This window comes from Anastrepha ludens, chromosome 4 (genome assembly GCF_028408465.1).
Source record: "Anastrepha ludens isolate Willacy chromosome 4, idAnaLude1.1, whole genome shotgun sequence".
Classification (NCBI taxonomy): Eukaryota; Metazoa; Arthropoda; class Insecta; order Diptera; family Tephritidae; genus Anastrepha; species Anastrepha ludens.
The window spans coordinates 60,181,273-60,198,128 of record NC_071500.1 but is presented as its reverse complement, the minus strand read 5'-3'; the positions used below and the strand labels follow the sequence as shown (position 1 = coordinate 60,198,128).

The window sequence follows — 16,856 nt, the reverse complement described above, 5'->3', positions numbered from 1 at the left end:
CAGAGGCCCGAAAAAATGATGATTTTCAATAATTTTTTTTGTTAGTCAATTGCTTTATTTTACACATAGCATTAATACATCATGTTTCGACTAGACTTTAACAAAATTTCAAAAAAAAAAATTAATATTTGTAAAAGTTATCGCTGTTTCTGTGGATCCCGTTACTCCAGAAGTCCCTTGCGGTGATCATCACAAGTCCTTGGAGAATCATGTAAAATCAATCGGGCAAGAGAAACTAGTTTTATTAATAGATAATCTTGAGCCTGATCGAAGTTTTTTTTTTCAAAATTAACAATATGGCGGCCTCAGGAAATATTTTTCAGATTTTCGAGAAAAAACCGACAACTAATTGTTAAAAAAAAAAATCGAAATTAAAAAAAAAAATCCTTGGATCAGGCAGGAGTTTTTTATATTTTTCAAAAGCAGTATAAATTTTATTGAAATCTACCAAGCGTTTTTTAAGTTACAGTGATCACCAGTTCAAAAAACATAGTTTTGAGAAAAACGCATTTAAAGTTTTGCTCCGGAGCGCCCGAGCGTCCTTTGCTAATTGTTGAACACCTCGAAAAGTATTTGTCGGATTCACTTATATTAAGATAATGAAAAAAAAAAAAACAAATACAATTTTTTTTTGAACTCTGACTACCCCTAATCCCTTATATTAGATATGCTTTTCAACCAATATGTCTGTCTAATGAAATTCTCATTAAAATAGTGGGGACACAACGGAGTCGGATTTATGCCGTGTATTTTCCGCCTACGGCAATGTAAAGTCTACAAAGATTATCGTCGATCGTGCTGGAGTTAGCAAGGGCTATGGTTTCGTCACTTTCGAGACAGAACAGGAGGCTCAAAGGCTACAAACGGATGTAAGTAGACTGCTTAATTGCAGGCTGTATTCTATAAAAATAAGTTATTTCGTAATGTGCCTTTTACCGCTTTGATATTTTAGGTTTGTCATTCATTTGAAAACGAAACACTTTCGAATCAAAGTAAATTTTAAGATTGAAACTAAATCTAAGATCAATTCCATATTTTCTGTTTTATATAAGTATCGATGCAAGTTTCTAATTCTCACTATAAATTATTAAACATTTTGTAGGGCCTAAATTGTTATTTGTTTCGATAGCAAAATTGCCAAAAAGTCTTAAAACAATTTAAGTATTAATTCAGTATTTATTTTTATGATTATATACTTTCATCTTATTTAGGCATATTCATGATGAAAATAATAAGGCGGTACATCTTTGCGTTTGATTGTGGTGGTCTTGCCCAATTGTGCAAATTCATTTGACTGTTTGTGCACAGATTTTGTGCGAGGTAAACGAAATGAAACAAAAAGTAAATTCACAAGACAATAAAAAAAAGAAATGCATTTGAAAGCATCCCTTCGAACAGATTTGCTTGCTTCGATGCGTGTCTAACGAATGTTAAATATTCCGTTACGCTGCTTAGTCGTTAAGCAACGCACTTAAAGCTGTCAAAAAAAGAAAGATTCGTGAGCAGCAAAATATTATGTATGCACTTGTATGAAACGCAAGCGAAATAGGGTGCTGGTGCTGCTGCGGCTCTTTGGCGATCATAACGATTATGCCTTTGAAGGAATGCTTCTACTTCGTTACAACGTGTGACCGATTTTTGATATCAGTAATGAAAAACTGCATATACATACACATAAATGTAATATGTAAAGATAAACGTAACGATATTTACAACAACATTCTGCTACTAGTGCCACTACTACCTACTACCACCGCCACCACTGTTTAAATATTAAAAACTACTACAGCTTCTACACTTCTAAGAACGTCTGTGCTCAATGCTCAGGGAAGAAAACAAAAATAGATAATTCTGTTTGTTGAGTTTGTTTTGAAATTGACTTTTTATTCAATTAATGTACTCAAGTTAAGCTACTATTTAAATAAATAATCACCCACGCTGCAGCAGTTTGTTCTATTAAAAAATAAAATTTTGAATATAAAATTATTTAAATCACAATTTTTTTTTTAATTTAGTTTGCAAATAAAACTTTGTTCAACATTTTCACATTATAAAAATTTCATGCACACATAGTAATCCAGTTCTGCATTTGCCTGGATCAAAATTGAAATTTAATATAAAGCGATTTTACATAAGTAAATTTTAGCAATCCTTAGAAGCAATTTTTATAGTCGGATTTTGCAAAATACTTTGTTTATGGTGGCCAATAAATTACATACATAGATAGTGTGCTTCGTTATTATTTCTTCTGATTGTTATTGACAATTGGTTTTTTTAGCAAAAGCAGTTCCAGCTAAATAAATATGTATTGTACAGTTGTTAGTATGACTCGTTTCCATTTTCTGTTCTTTTCTTGATTAGTAATTCGTCATATTATGCATTGTGAATTATGAATTTTAACTTGAAAACTGATTTCTTATGATGGCATATATGTATATATATATATATATATATATATATATATGTATATAATATATGTGTAAAAATATGCATATATATATATATATATATATATATATATATATATATATATATGTATATATATGTATATATAATATAAATTTGATATTTTAATTTATTGCATTCTTTGTGATTCCAATTGTGCATAGTACGTTCCCTAGCAAGCACTGCATATAAAACAAGGAGGGGTGGATGGACTCCATATAAAGTGTTTTGTGCAAATAGATTTCCAGTGCTCAGTATAAATATGGCTAATATGTAAATATTTTAATTGTTATTGTAACCGAAAAAGTCAGCAACAAAATATATGCATTCAGGGCAAAAAAAAACAACTGTTTGTCGAGCTTTTTAATATTCACTAATAATAATAATAGTAATAATAATAAAGGGAGCTTTTTTAAGAGCTTGAGAACTTAAGATTGTAATGCAAAACAGAAATTTTGATGGAATGAATTTTCTTTTTTATTAAAATCAGGTAGATAATTCCATGGTTTTTATTTTTTTAATATGATATCCGGAATAGGTTCGCCGCGGTTGCCTTACTTACTTGGTCCATTCGACCAGTCCATTTTTTTTACTAATTTTCCAATAAAGCTGAATAAGAAAACTAAATGAGCACAGTCAGAAAAATGCGATGCACTAGCTGTATTTTATAGCTACGTAAGCGCAGATCCTTACGTAAAATTTTCCACCTACTCGAAGTACAAAGGCTCAAACAAGTATATATACAGGGTGAACGATATGAACTGTTCCCAACTTCACACTGCTTGTATCTGTAAAACAGCTCATGACATCAAGGTCAAAATTGTTCTAATGACAGTTCAATATATTGTTTTCTAAGCCATCAAAAGCATTTGCGTCTCAGTTTTGAATTTTGATTTTTTTGTCTGTGATGGAATTCAAACGTAATAGTGTGATTGCGTTATATTTGGCTGGAAAATCACAACCAGCCATTGTTCGTGAGCTCAGTCACCACAAAGTGAATAAAATGGTTGTGTATCGCACTATAAAACGTTACAATGATACTGGTAGCATTGCAAAACGCTATGGAGGTGGACCAAAAAAAAAACCGCAACAACGCCAGAAATGGTTCGGAAAGTGAAGGCTCGACTTGAACGAAATCCACGTCGAAGTGGAAGAAAAATGGCCAAAGAACTGCAAATATCGGAAGGCAGCATTCGACGCATATTGAAAAATGAGCTCAAGGTCAAGCCTTACAAATTCCAAAAACACACGTACTTTCACCCCAGCAAAAAAAAAGTTCGGTGCGAAAGAGCAAAGGAGTTGTTGCGCCTTGCACGAATGTGGCGAATTTCCTAACATTGTGTTTTCTGATAAAAAAATTTCCCAATTGAGCAGTTCATAAACACTCAAAACGATCGTGTTTACTTGACCGAACGCTCATACGAGAATTTGAGCCTACGTATGGCCGCTCGAAGCAATTTCCCATCGCAAGTAACGGTTTGGGACGCAGTGACCGCTGATGGACGCTCTCCAATCGTTTTTATCGAGCCTGGTGTCAAAGTGAATGCGACTTATTATCGGAAAAATGTTTAGAAGCTGCTTTAGAGCCGTGGACACGCAAACATTTCGGTCGTAAACCATGGACGTTCCAACAGGCCTCGGCACCGTCTCATAAAGCTCGTGTGAACCAAGAATGGTTAAAAAATCATGTTCCACACATCATTTTGTCCACACAATGGCTTTCGAATTCGCCAGACGCAAATCCGATGGTCTATTCCATCAGGTCCATTTTGGAGAGCAAAGTGAGGATTAAAAAATATGCCAGTATGGATACCCTGAAAAAAGCGATGATACGAGAATGGGCCAAAATACCTTAAGATCACATTCGTACAGCATGCAACTCATTTTTTGACCATTTGAAGGCTATAGTCAAGGCAAAAGGTGGTCATATCGAGATAAAGTGAATATATGTTAAAATTGTTATCATTTTTGAACAATTTTGTCTTTGAAATCAATAAAAACTAATTTCACACAAAAAAGTTATGGTGTCTTGAATAGGTAACACTTCATATCGTTCACCCTGTATATATATATAATATAATTGGCGCGTACACTCTTTTTGGGTGTTTGGCCGAGCTCCTCCTCCAATTTGTAGTGTGCGTCGTGATGTTGTTCCACAAATGGAGGGACCTACAGTTTCAAGCCGACTCCGAACGGCAGATATTTTTATGAGGGGCTTTTTCATGGCAGAAATACACTCGGAGGGTTGCCATTGCCTGCCGAGGGGCGACCGCTATTAGAAAAATGTTTTTCTTAATTTTGGTATTTCACCGACATTCGAACCTACGTTCCCTCTGTGAATTCCGAATGGTAGTCACGCACCAACCCATTCGGCTACGGCGGCCGCTCAAACAAGTTGACGACGACAAATCGACATTTCGACGTCTTCTTCAACACTTCGCGCGCTAACAGATTTTTTTTTTAAGTATATTTCCAAAATTTGAAAGCGCTGTTCTGGCGTCAAACAACTCATGATGACTTGTCAAACCTTGCTGAACAGAAATATTAACACAGTCTGCCATTCTGAACTGTGAAACCGTAGTTATCGATATCGATAGTTCTCATGCAGTTAAAAGAAACACCCGATATATAATAATAATACTAATATTAATAATAAACTTGTGGCGTACGTCTTGCATGCTGTCTCTAAACAGCAACGGCGTTTTTATGATAAGTTGTTTCATAGTAAAAATACCCTCAGCGGTTTACGATTGCCTGATATATTGAAATATTTTTCTACTAGTACAGATTACCTATATTCGTACGCAATGCCACAAATTAATGCGTTAAAAATATGAGTAAATCCAATAAGTATACAATTTTTGTTTGTTAATTGCTCAACTTGAATTTTGAAGATTTAAGAAATGGTTAAATATTCCTTTTAGAAAATTATGCTTACTGTTCGTTAAAAATATACATATGACAAGTATACAGAAAAAAGCATATCAAGCTTTCTACATTCATATGTCTGTATTAAGGAAGCTCTCAAGCCCAGTTTAAGGTCTATGTTCGTGTATTCATGTACATATGTACATATATATTTTTTGAAAAGTTAAACAAAGTTTTGGCTTTACAAACTTTTAGTTTATATTTTATATTTTGAGGTTCAATGTAAATTCAAAATGTACGTTGTAGAGTAGTTTTCGCAATCTTACTACGAAAATGTCATCTACTTTGAGTAAAAGTAGTACTAGACACCAGTGTTTAACTTTGTTTCGAGAATCGTCTTCAGACGTGTAGCATTATTTATGGACGAGTTTTATCCCGCTATCAAGCTTTGCTACTTGCGTTAATGACGTCGATAAACAATATTAAAGTCGCATAATGGATGGCTGCTTTGTTTACTTTGTAATGTTTTTTCCTAAAACTCAGGATAAGTAAAAAATTGTGTGCTTTCATAAAATTATTTTTTATTTAATTTCTTTTTTCAACATTATAATGCAATTACTGAGACAGGTGTTTAATCCAAAAACTGTATAGCAAATTTGCGTTTATTATATTTTTCTGACCAAAATTGTTCCAACTCTGTATATTGGTTACACAAAAATTATGTATGAATGGTATTAATTAGCAGGAACTGTCTTTTACTTCTGCAGTGTCTCCTCCAGCATTTTTACTGCCTAGTAGTGTGTCTTTGAACAGTTTATCGTTTCTTCCGCTATTTCGTTAATATGTTTTTTTTTTCTCTTAAACTGTTTACGTTTATTTTTTCGTTTTATATTCATATATTTGTATCTGATTCCATTAACCATTAAAACAATTGTTGTCGGTTTTTATCAAATTAATTTTCGTTGTACATTTGCCGAGTTTCTAAAGTGCGTTAGATTTTTATTTATTTGAGTTATTGTTTCGTTTGGTTTCATTTTGCAGCCATTGTGCCTGTGCGTTACATAATTTTATCGATTTAATTAAAATAAATTCAAAAATATTGGGTCTCAGTGAGTATTTATTGAAATTGAAAATAATAAAACAATAATCAAAATTCAACTTCTGCTGTGTTTTTAATAAAATATTCGTATATTATTTTTTTTTTGGATATTAGTTGTTAAATTTTGTAAGAGCTTTCCCCATTAATATTTTAGTGAAAGATTTTTTTATTATAAGTTTTTCGTTATTTGAAGTCATTAAAAACATTAAAAACTGTTCCAAGAGTTCGTTTGTTGAAGAAGCTAAAGCATTTTTTCTATAACGTTTTGTATTGAGCTGCCTTGAAATGTTATTATGTTTAGAATTGCTATTGAATTTTATTTTTTCTTCGTTCTTCTCTCTTTTTGTTTCGTTTTTGCTTTCACAACGTTTTCATATCTACAGGGTGAATGTGTCGTGCTAAGGGATCGAAAATTGAACATTGCTCCTGCAATCAAAAAACAAGTGAGTATGCGGCATATGTTTTCATTTAATAAAATAGCTAAATCTGTGTTCTAAGAATTTTAGAACTTTGTATGTAGGTTAAACTTGATTTGTTGCAATACCTAAGAAAAGAACGTTCGAGAACAGTTATAGTATGTAACTATAATCAAATATTCATAAAAGAGATCTTACTCTAGACAGGGTGTTTGTTATTGCTGGCCACAGAGATATTAAGATTACATTTAGAAGTTTATCGCCGAACCAAAGGTTTTTCCAATAAGAGGTGTTATTTTGATATTCAAAGAAAAATGATATTTTTTAATATAAATGGTCGGATGTTTATTTCATTATAAAGACGAAGGTATGCCGTTAATAGTGGAAAATAACGTCAGGCAAATGACCACCACGACCACGCTTACAGGACAATATCTTTTTCAAGAAATTTCCCATAACCGAATTGCAAATTGGCTGCCCTATATCCTCGATAGCCTCACGAATTCCATCTTTGAGGCCTTGAATCGACCCTGGGCTTTTGGCGTAGACCTTATCTTTCACCTGGCCTCAAAGAAAAAAGTCACTAGGTGTTAAATCACAAGATCTCGGTGGCCAATTGAGATCACCTCTTCGAGAGATAACACGGTCCGGAAACTTTTCCCGTAAAAGATCAATGGCTTCGTTGCATGTGTGGCACGCAACGCCGTCTTGTTGAAAATAAACGTTGTCCAGATCAATACCATCCAATTCTGGCCATAAAAATCGTTAATCATCTCTCGATTGCGATTACTTGTTATTGGAAAACCCTTTATTAGTTGCAAACCGTATTTTTTTGTTTCGAAGTCCTGCCTACAATTTGACACTTATAATGTCAAAAGAACTTATCTGATCATGCGCCACCGATCGAAACAAATGATAGTCGAACAACGTCTGGAGATTATGGCAGATGAGTTACGGTCTCTATTTTTAGTGTTTCTAAGTATACTAAGTTTCTGACAAGACGTCAAGCATTGTCAAGCTGAAGGGTAACTTGATCGAATCTACAGTTGACAACCTCTAAGCTAGCCATAAAATGTCGGTTGCTGACCACAATTCTGAATTTCCGACAATTTTTTGGCCTTCACCGCTATGCAAGGATTCAAAATCAAAATCACCGCACTAGTTACAATCCGGTGAGGTAGTTAAAATGAGCCTACGCTGAAGTCTTCTTAGAATGAAAGGAGCAAATAAAACTGTTTGCAAAGTACGAGAATTTCGCATGAAAGCTAACTAACGTCGGCCGAAAATTAATTTATGAAGAAACCCAAATTAACCAATGCGGAGTTATGTATATATTCATAAATGTCCAAGCGTATTGTATAGGATTGTAGATCTCCATTTTAATCAGCTCTTAGTACATTAGCTATCTATCAAAAAACGACAAGACACAAAATCTTGCGCCAGTCAGTCACTGAAAATTTGAAGAGAGCGGAATGCGTTAAAATTATATGACAATATCTAATTGTTCCTTTTCTTGACTGGTGCTTAGCAACATGTAAGACCAAATTTTTCCCCATTTTGATTTTCCAAAGTAGAGGAGGCCTCTTCAAGTACCACCATGACGAAGTACCGTGTCGAATAGAAGCTTTTTTCATCCATTTGCGCAATCAACAAATCTCAAATATATTCTTGTGATATATCGAACACTTTTAGAGCCACTTAATTGTCTGTGCAACAAAACAGCCCTAATGATACCCTTATACATAAAGTAAAGTTTTTGTTTGTCGAAAGAGAGCTTTACTTTTTAACTACATAATCGGTGCAAAAAATGTTCCTTATCGGCGATGAGCATCAACCAACAACGCCCCAGGGTGTAGCGACGCGCTATTTGGGAACCCTGCTCTAATTCTTGTTTAGGGATAATAATGCTTTCAAATTTGAAGTAAAATTCTTTCGTTTTTATCTTAAAGATAAGAAAAATATTTTCTAAAAATTCATCAACTTTTTTGGGAATTCTATATGAACAAATCATTTCCATAAAGCAAACAAATTTGGGAATTTTCTCCCACTATGTTTTAGATTAAATTTACAGGAGTGATTTATTCACATGAAATTTTCGAAAAGGCTGAATGTATAAAAACAATCTTATAAAGGAAGATTATAAAGTTCTTATGCAATTCTTTGCAATATTCCAGTCGATCGTTGCAACGAATGGTGCTGTATATTATACAACAACACCACCAGCCCCGATTAGTAATATGCCTATTGATCAATTCGCCGCTACAGTTTATCCGCCAGGTAACTCGCAATTTATTTTATTTGAAATATCTAAACAAAATTTAGCAGATCAGTTATAATTTTTATAACCGCTTAACAAACAGTTACTGATTTTACAGCAGCTGGCGTGCCAACACTTTACCCACCTTCAATGCAATATCAACCATTTTATCAGTACTATAGCGTGCCAATGGTCAGTGCGGCGGTAAGTTTAAAGATGCAATCCTACATAGATTTATATTTACAATTTAATTTAAATTAATTAAAATATGCAATTCTTATTTACATGTACCTGAACGCTCTGATGCTGCAAATGTAAAAAATATCTTATGAAACCGACAGAATGTACCCACCATTTGGCCACAGAATTATCAAGGTAATTAAAAGGATGTGTGCCTTACTTGCTTTCTTAGATAGTATATATCTGTTCGAATCAACACTACTTGTCACACCTCTACAACAGCAGTAATATATTACATGCGTTAGTTTAAAGTATATTTTTGATTGATTTTAAGAAAATATTTATTCATTCGCATACCACTTAAAAGATTTAGATTCCAAAGGTTTATTAATTTCCATTACAAATTAACGATATTGTTTTTCTTTGATTTTTATAATTCTTTATATAAACATATATGCATATAAGTACATACATATTCTAAATATCAGATTTGTTTGGATAGGCATTTTGTAGAGATTGAAAGTATTTGATCACAAAAGCCATGTCTAATCTACATATATTTCGAGTTACCAACTTCCTACTGCTATCTACTTTTTTAGGTATTTACCCATGTTAATTTTGAGGGTACTAACGACAGCATCCATAACCACAACTATGATCACACGACTAAAATAACAACAACAACAACAACAGCAACATTGATGCTACTACATTTTATGCGTATAAATATTTGTAATTTGATTAATATTTGATGCTTGTGGCAGCAAATAGATTCACAAATAGAAACAAAATGTATGAGACACAACAACAAAGACACAACTTTACAACAATAGCTTCCTTTATTACTACTACAAATACAACAATATCTACGAGCTCGAAGACAGTGTGACTAAAGAGAAATAATGCAAAAACAAAAACAAAAACTTAAAAAAGCGACATAAAACAATAATTTATTTGCGACAAAAAAGGAAATTGTTGGCTTTTTAAATGTAAGATGGTGCAGTCGTCATACTGTTACACAATGCATTATGACGGTATGATGCGAAATAGCACTAACAGCGGCAAGAGTCAAGAGTCAAAAGAGTTGGAGGTCATGTCCAGGCGAGAATGTTATCAAAGGCTGCTTTAGTCATTAAATAACTCAACGTAAAACATGGACTGAAATGGGCCGCCGTTTATTTTGAGAATGATTTATCAATACGCGCACATACACATGAATACACACTTAACATAACATACCTTTAGAACACTACACGTACTCTTATATGTGTATACATATTAACATGAAAACGTACAGTTTAGATTTAACAGTAAAGCAAGAAAAAATGCAAAAAAAAAATATATATATATATGAAGGATTGTTTAAGAAGAACAAAAACGAAGGAAAATACGATGATGATGGAAAAACAACTAAATTTTAAACCCAGTGAAACTATGTAGTCTTGCGAAATGCTACAATCGTATGTATGTTTATCGAAAGATATTTAACTGCTATAGTTCGTACAGCGCCAGTAATTGTTTATTGTTTTCGAAAACAAGGTACGTTTCTGTTGATATTTTCGAATTTCGAAAAACTACAAATACCAAAACGGTTTTGCCGTACCATAACGAATCGTAGTTAGATATAGAGAAAGCAGAGAAAGACAAGTTGGCACGTTTGTAGTTTGTAGTGAAAATTTGGAGGAATGGAAATATGAATAAAAAATAAACTTGTTATAATGCGAAGCATCAACAAAAACCTAAATTATAATTGAATAAGAAAGAAATATATTATTTATTGATTTCAATTATTACTATAATAAATATTATACACAACTCTATATTGATAATGACAAAAAGTATATATTAATACTATTATATACTTATATAAAATATATATCTATATATATATATATATATATACATTAGACAAATTATATTTAAAGAATTTAAGATAAGATACGACGAATTAAAAACACCGGCTGGACCTGTGAACCGGCAAAACCGAAAGCTGAACATTTAAAATAAAGAAAACAATTTTGAACACAAAAAATTATTAGTATAAAATTGTATTGAAATAAGAAATGAATTAACGAAGAATCAATCTTCAGAACAAACAACATAAAAAGATATTGAACTTAAGACAGGATTTAAAACTGTAAACAAAAAACTTAGAACATCATAAAATAGTATTTAAAAATCAATAAAAGGAAAATGCAATTAGCTCTTCTAAAAATCATAAATTGACTTAAGTAATATATTATAGAATGAAAAAAAAAAAAAACAATAAAATCGAAGAAAACTAAGTTATCGTATTCATATGTATAAGCATCTAGGCAAAGCATCTGAGTAGAATTATACACACAATATTATAAAGAAATATAAAAAAAGAGAACATAAATACATACATATATGCTTAATACATTTATTGTATATATGTATATGTATATATATATATATATATATATATATATGAATGTCTATACATATGTGTATATGTAGATATATATGTATATACAATACATGTTTTAGGTATGCAAAATACGCGCATAAATATGAATAATTATTAAAATAATATACAACGCATATTCAAATATTAATAAATGAGATAACCTATAAATGTAGATGAATAAACAAATAAATACTTATATTAAAATATATTAAAACAGAAAAGAAGCGTAGATATTAACACCACAACAAACAAAATAAGCAATATAAACAACAAACGCAAATGGATGCATTGCAATGAGCGATTACATTTTTATTGTTAAGTATTTAATAATTAAACATTCAAAGGTACTCAAACAAAACTATGAACTAACGATTTGAATTTTAATCGGTCACCGATAACAAGCAATATGATTTTAAAATAAAATAAAATAAAAAGACAATATAAGCAAAATAAATGCTCATCACAAAAGAGAAAAGTCAACTGACCACCTAAAAATATAAATAAAAGCTTTTCCCAAAGAAAGGCTTTTTTTTATTTTTAAACCAAATGAAAATGAAAATAAAAAACTGAACTTTGGAATTCAAATATAACTCGTGGCATATGCAAAATTAAATTTTAGTGTTATTTTACAACTTCCTACTACAACTTAGTCACATACTAGTTTTTGAACAGGTGAAGGCTATTGCTGTTACCTGAAAACGTACGCAAGTGTAATGTAAAACAAGGCAGAGCTGTTGAGTTTTATCAATGTTTGCATTGAAATTCTAATTTGACTTATAGGAATTGAAATCAAACGACTAAGTCATATAAACCATAAGTACTTTTTTTTATTGTTAATTTTTCTTTAGAAAAGCAGAAAAAATTGCCCTCTATGCAAACATACATACGCATATTACAGAAAGAATAATATTTTTGAAAAATCATAAGTCCTAAAGTGAGTGAGAGTGCGTTTATTTCACAGCTGTAAAAAGCTATGAAAATATTTCTATGAGATTTTTTAATTTTTGCTAAAAGTCAAGTGGGCTTCGTGGTAAACTTAACGATATTTGGCTCCCTTGCGGCGCATCATTTTCTGAAATGTATCAATGTATCCCTAAGTAAAGCACCAAATGCTCACATAAGACTTTCGTGAAAGTATTCTTAGAATTTTAATGCGAAAATCTCATCGAGATTTATTACTTCCGTTTTTGCCCCACACCTTGCCACTTTGGCTCATCTGGTCATATGAAACGGTTTTTCAAATTGTATGTATAGATATTGTGTGTTCGTGACGTTTCGTTTTTGTGGACATCATAAAACTTACCGAAAAGTCATTTCCGAAAGGATGCTGTAATAAGCTGACGAAAAAAAATAGATAATGATCACACAACCATTTAATTTCAGAAAACAATTAAAATTACAAATTTTTGCTATTTAGAGCTTAACCTACAGCAAAAAGTTAAGAATCTTAAGTACCAGAACTGTGGTCTACTCGTAATGGCGTAAGAGTTCATACAAGAGAAAACAATTAATTAATTTTATACTCTTAAACTCTATAATTAAATTAAACTACAAAAACAAACGACAACGTGGTTTGTGGAAATATTTGTTGCATTGACCGATGCTGTGTATTTTTTCAGTACAAACAATAAGCAACAGATGAATTTCAATGTCATAACAGCATAAAATAACTTCTAAAAAACTCTCGGAGGAAACTAGCCTTGGTCGCTAATAATTCCGAGTCCTAAGTAAATAAATAAAAATTCACTACTCTCACTTGATTTGTATTATGTCCACTTCGTTTGAGGCTTTATAAAGAATATAAGGAAAATCATATTGACATTGTTTACCCTACCATTAACAAATTGTAACTAAACATTGTTAAAAGTGAAAAAACCAGAAGAGCGTAAAACTCTTTCTAATGATGCCCACACTCACCGACGTTGTCGTAGTTCCTGTCTGTTGTCCGTAAGATACACAAAATTGAGCAAAGCTTTTGCCCGTAGAAAATTGCTGCTTTCGTTTGGTTACATATTTACACCATACATCGGTTTGTGTGGGTTTGTGTTTGGTTGTATCGACATATTGTTGCCATTGCTATTTTTGCATACTTTTAAACACATCACAATATGAGTTACAATTTTTCATTGTGCAATAAACCAAAGCCAAAAACCAACAAATGAAAATAGTTCATTTAACCAATTAACAACAACATTGTTTCTAAGTTATTGTAATAAGAATTAAAATTTTCCTAAGTTTATTTTGTAAATGATTTCGAAATGTGCTGTCTGTTTGGCAACACTGTGTAGTGAGAAAGCAATCAACTGACGCGTTTTTGCGCAACAATCCAAAATTTTTCATTTACGCACGTACACGATCTACGATACTACGTAACGGAACGATGGTGAGTTTTCATTTACATGGGACTCTCATTAGTTTATTCGTGTCAGCTGACATGGAACATATAATACGTTTACGTTGGTGAGTGTGAGCACCATAACCCTTAGCGCTTGCTAATCTCTTCAAATTTCAGTTACATGTCCTATAGAGATTTTTAAAAACTCCAGCAGCTCTGGCGATTTTTATACTTTTTTTTTGTCTTTTGTAGTCCTCTACCATCATGTATTACAATCCAACGAACTTTGGAGACAGTTGGCTGGTTTTGTTCGACGCCCTCGCTCTGACAAGAGCAACAAATCTAAATAAAAATAAATAGATGCCAGAGTATTCATTTGCTAACTTAGTAAATTAGAAGAAAAACGCTAAAAGCTTTGACTGCGATTTGTATAGTTTCATAGATAGTCCATTGTCCATTTTCATACTATTTTGCAGTTCTGGTACACGCTTTTCTTTTCCATTTATAAATACCATTTAGTTTCAGAAGAACGCGCATGAATATAGTAATTATTATTATTTTTATTTTGATTTGTTTTTTACATTGGGGTGTGATAGACATTATGCATAGTCATTAGTGCAAGATGCAACATGCATATGTATGAACATTTCAATTTTAAACACTTTACCGAGTCATAACTTTTGAACGCATAAACTTATGTAAACATTAGCTAATGGAAAGATTTTAAAGTGCAATTCTGGTAGGCGATTCAAGCGGCGGCTACATAATATCAATTGCTTAATGATCAATAAATCAGAGGTTTCAAAATACCTGTGGCGTACCTAAAGATGCGTTAAAATAAACAATCATGCTTCATAAAAATCATTCATGTTGAAATCATTATTGATCTGGTTAACACACTCCAATGTTGTATGTATGTATTTGAATATGTCTACCCACAAAAAGCCAAAAGAAAAAATTACGCAATGTAAAATGAATACAAATTAAGCAATTTAGTTATTGAAAAGGTCTATTGTTGAATTATGTTTGTTATATGCGTCATATGCGTGATCCAAAAATGATATTGAAATTTGTTGTAAACCCAAAATGCATAAATACATATTTTGTGAAAATGTGCATGATCATAATCTCATATAAATTAATATGAAATATTTAATTTGTTATAACAATGAAATAATAAAAAATGAACTGTAAACGAATAAGTAAATCAAAGCAATAAGTAAAAATCTTAGTCTTAGTTTACTTTTTAGCAGAAAAGGTTGTAGTGGAAAGTGCAAGTGAAGCAAATACCACTTGTAGCGAGTGTAAGCGTGAGCGGAACAGAAATTAAAATGGAAATTGAAATAAAAGCGGCAGCAACAATTGATACTACATGTTTGTACGTTTGTTGTATTACATTATGGAAGGCATGTACATATATACAAACAACATATGTATGTACATATGAATTTGAATAATAAATCACCTTTACTTGAAGTATTGTCACAGCAAACGCGCAAGTATATTAGATATGCGAGAGTATTTCTTCAGCATCGAAATGTTTAAGTTAATGAAAATCGAAATAAAGATATAAGAAAATAGAATTGAACAAAAGCATCACATAACAATTAGCTCCTCCATAGTTGGAGAACCGGAACTAGAAATTGATATTGGATGTAAAATAAATTGGTGAAGCGAACGTTATAGAAAATTCGTGATATTTTTAAAAGCAAAAGTAATTAAATTAAATTATTTAGACTAAAACATAAACATATATATTACTGGTATATCTATTTGCAAGGCAGGCTTAGATAAAATTATTGTTATCGCATGTGTGCATTTTTTCGCAACCAAAAAATAAAAACGTAAAGTATCAAACATTTGTCGACCTATACACATACTAACGTATGTATGCACATACATACATACATACTCGTACATACATATATGGTGCAGCTGTGCGTTTTTGTATTGAGTCAAATTTGTAATTCATGCCAGTTAGCAGGCAATCGCTGAAATATTCAACAAACATTTACAAACAAACGTACAATGCAAAAACAAACCCAAGAAAAAGAGAACACGAAAAATTCTACAAAGCTCGACGCGCTCATGTTTTCGTTTTTGCTAATTATTTTCTTTTATTGTATGGGAGTAATAGGCCCGTCATAATGTGACCGTTTCATCTGTTGTAACAACGAACTTGACTGAGAGCTAAATGTCTAATGTGTGTTTGAGTAGAAAGCACCAAATACGTGCCGTACGTCGTGACGGAATGCACAAAAATTGGCAACTTTTTCCTTTTGCCGTATGGCAATTCCGGCGCAAACGACAACTGTTTAAAGAAGAACAATTTTGTATCGGTAATGCCTTTTATTATTTCAAATTTAATACAAAAATAAACGGAATTCAAATTAATTGTGTCAATTCAAATGCACCCTTATCTTTTTGACAAAAGCTGGTAAGAGTGTGAAACGGTTGAAGGGCCAGTCTGACACTCCACAAGTAGCACTTAAGCGTCATGGCACGAGTGTAAAACAGGTAAAACAGGCAAGTCGAAAACTTTTTTCTGCATGCACATTTTTTTTAAGTCTTCAGTAAATCAAAAAAGCCGCACCTAGCATCTAATACTACCGCAAATACTATTAAAACGCTCTTCCGCTTGAATAAGTATTAAAAGTATTACTAATACATCAATAGCCTCCATTTTTATTAACTCTTTTAATTTTATAACGTACAATATACACGGCGGCAGTCGTAGCCGTGTGGGTTGGTGCGTTACTACCATTTGGAAGTGTCCATGCTCCAAACTTCGTGCATGAAAGATGAAATGATAGTGACATTTTTTT

At 32.1% G+C, this 16,856-nt stretch overlaps 1 protein-coding gene across 6 annotated transcripts in view; it reads left to right on the top strand.

Moving 5' to 3' along the window:
• LOC128862574 (protein boule) overlaps positions 1–16,856 on the top strand; it is a 52,622-nt gene that overhangs the window by 29,717 nt on the left and 6,049 nt on the right. For 3 of the 6 annotated variants that reach the window (XM_054101288.1, XM_054101286.1, XM_054101289.1), the window contains 6 exons: positions 716–869; positions 6,796–6,855; positions 9,003–9,105; positions 9,189–9,289; positions 9,427–9,460; positions 9,865–15,402. In XM_054101288.1, the coding sequence (XP_053957263.1) occupies positions 716–869; positions 6,796–6,855; positions 9,003–9,105; positions 9,189–9,289; positions 9,427–9,460; positions 9,865–9,881 (469 nt within the window). In that variant the 3' untranslated portion in view covers positions 9,882–15,402. Of the gene's footprint in view, positions 1–715; positions 870–1,211; positions 1,944–6,795; positions 6,856–9,002; positions 9,106–9,188; positions 9,290–9,426; positions 9,461–9,864; positions 15,403–16,856 lie in introns of those variants that run through there. The other 3 variants (XM_054101291.1, XM_054101290.1, XM_054101292.1) reach the window with 3 other exon arrangements.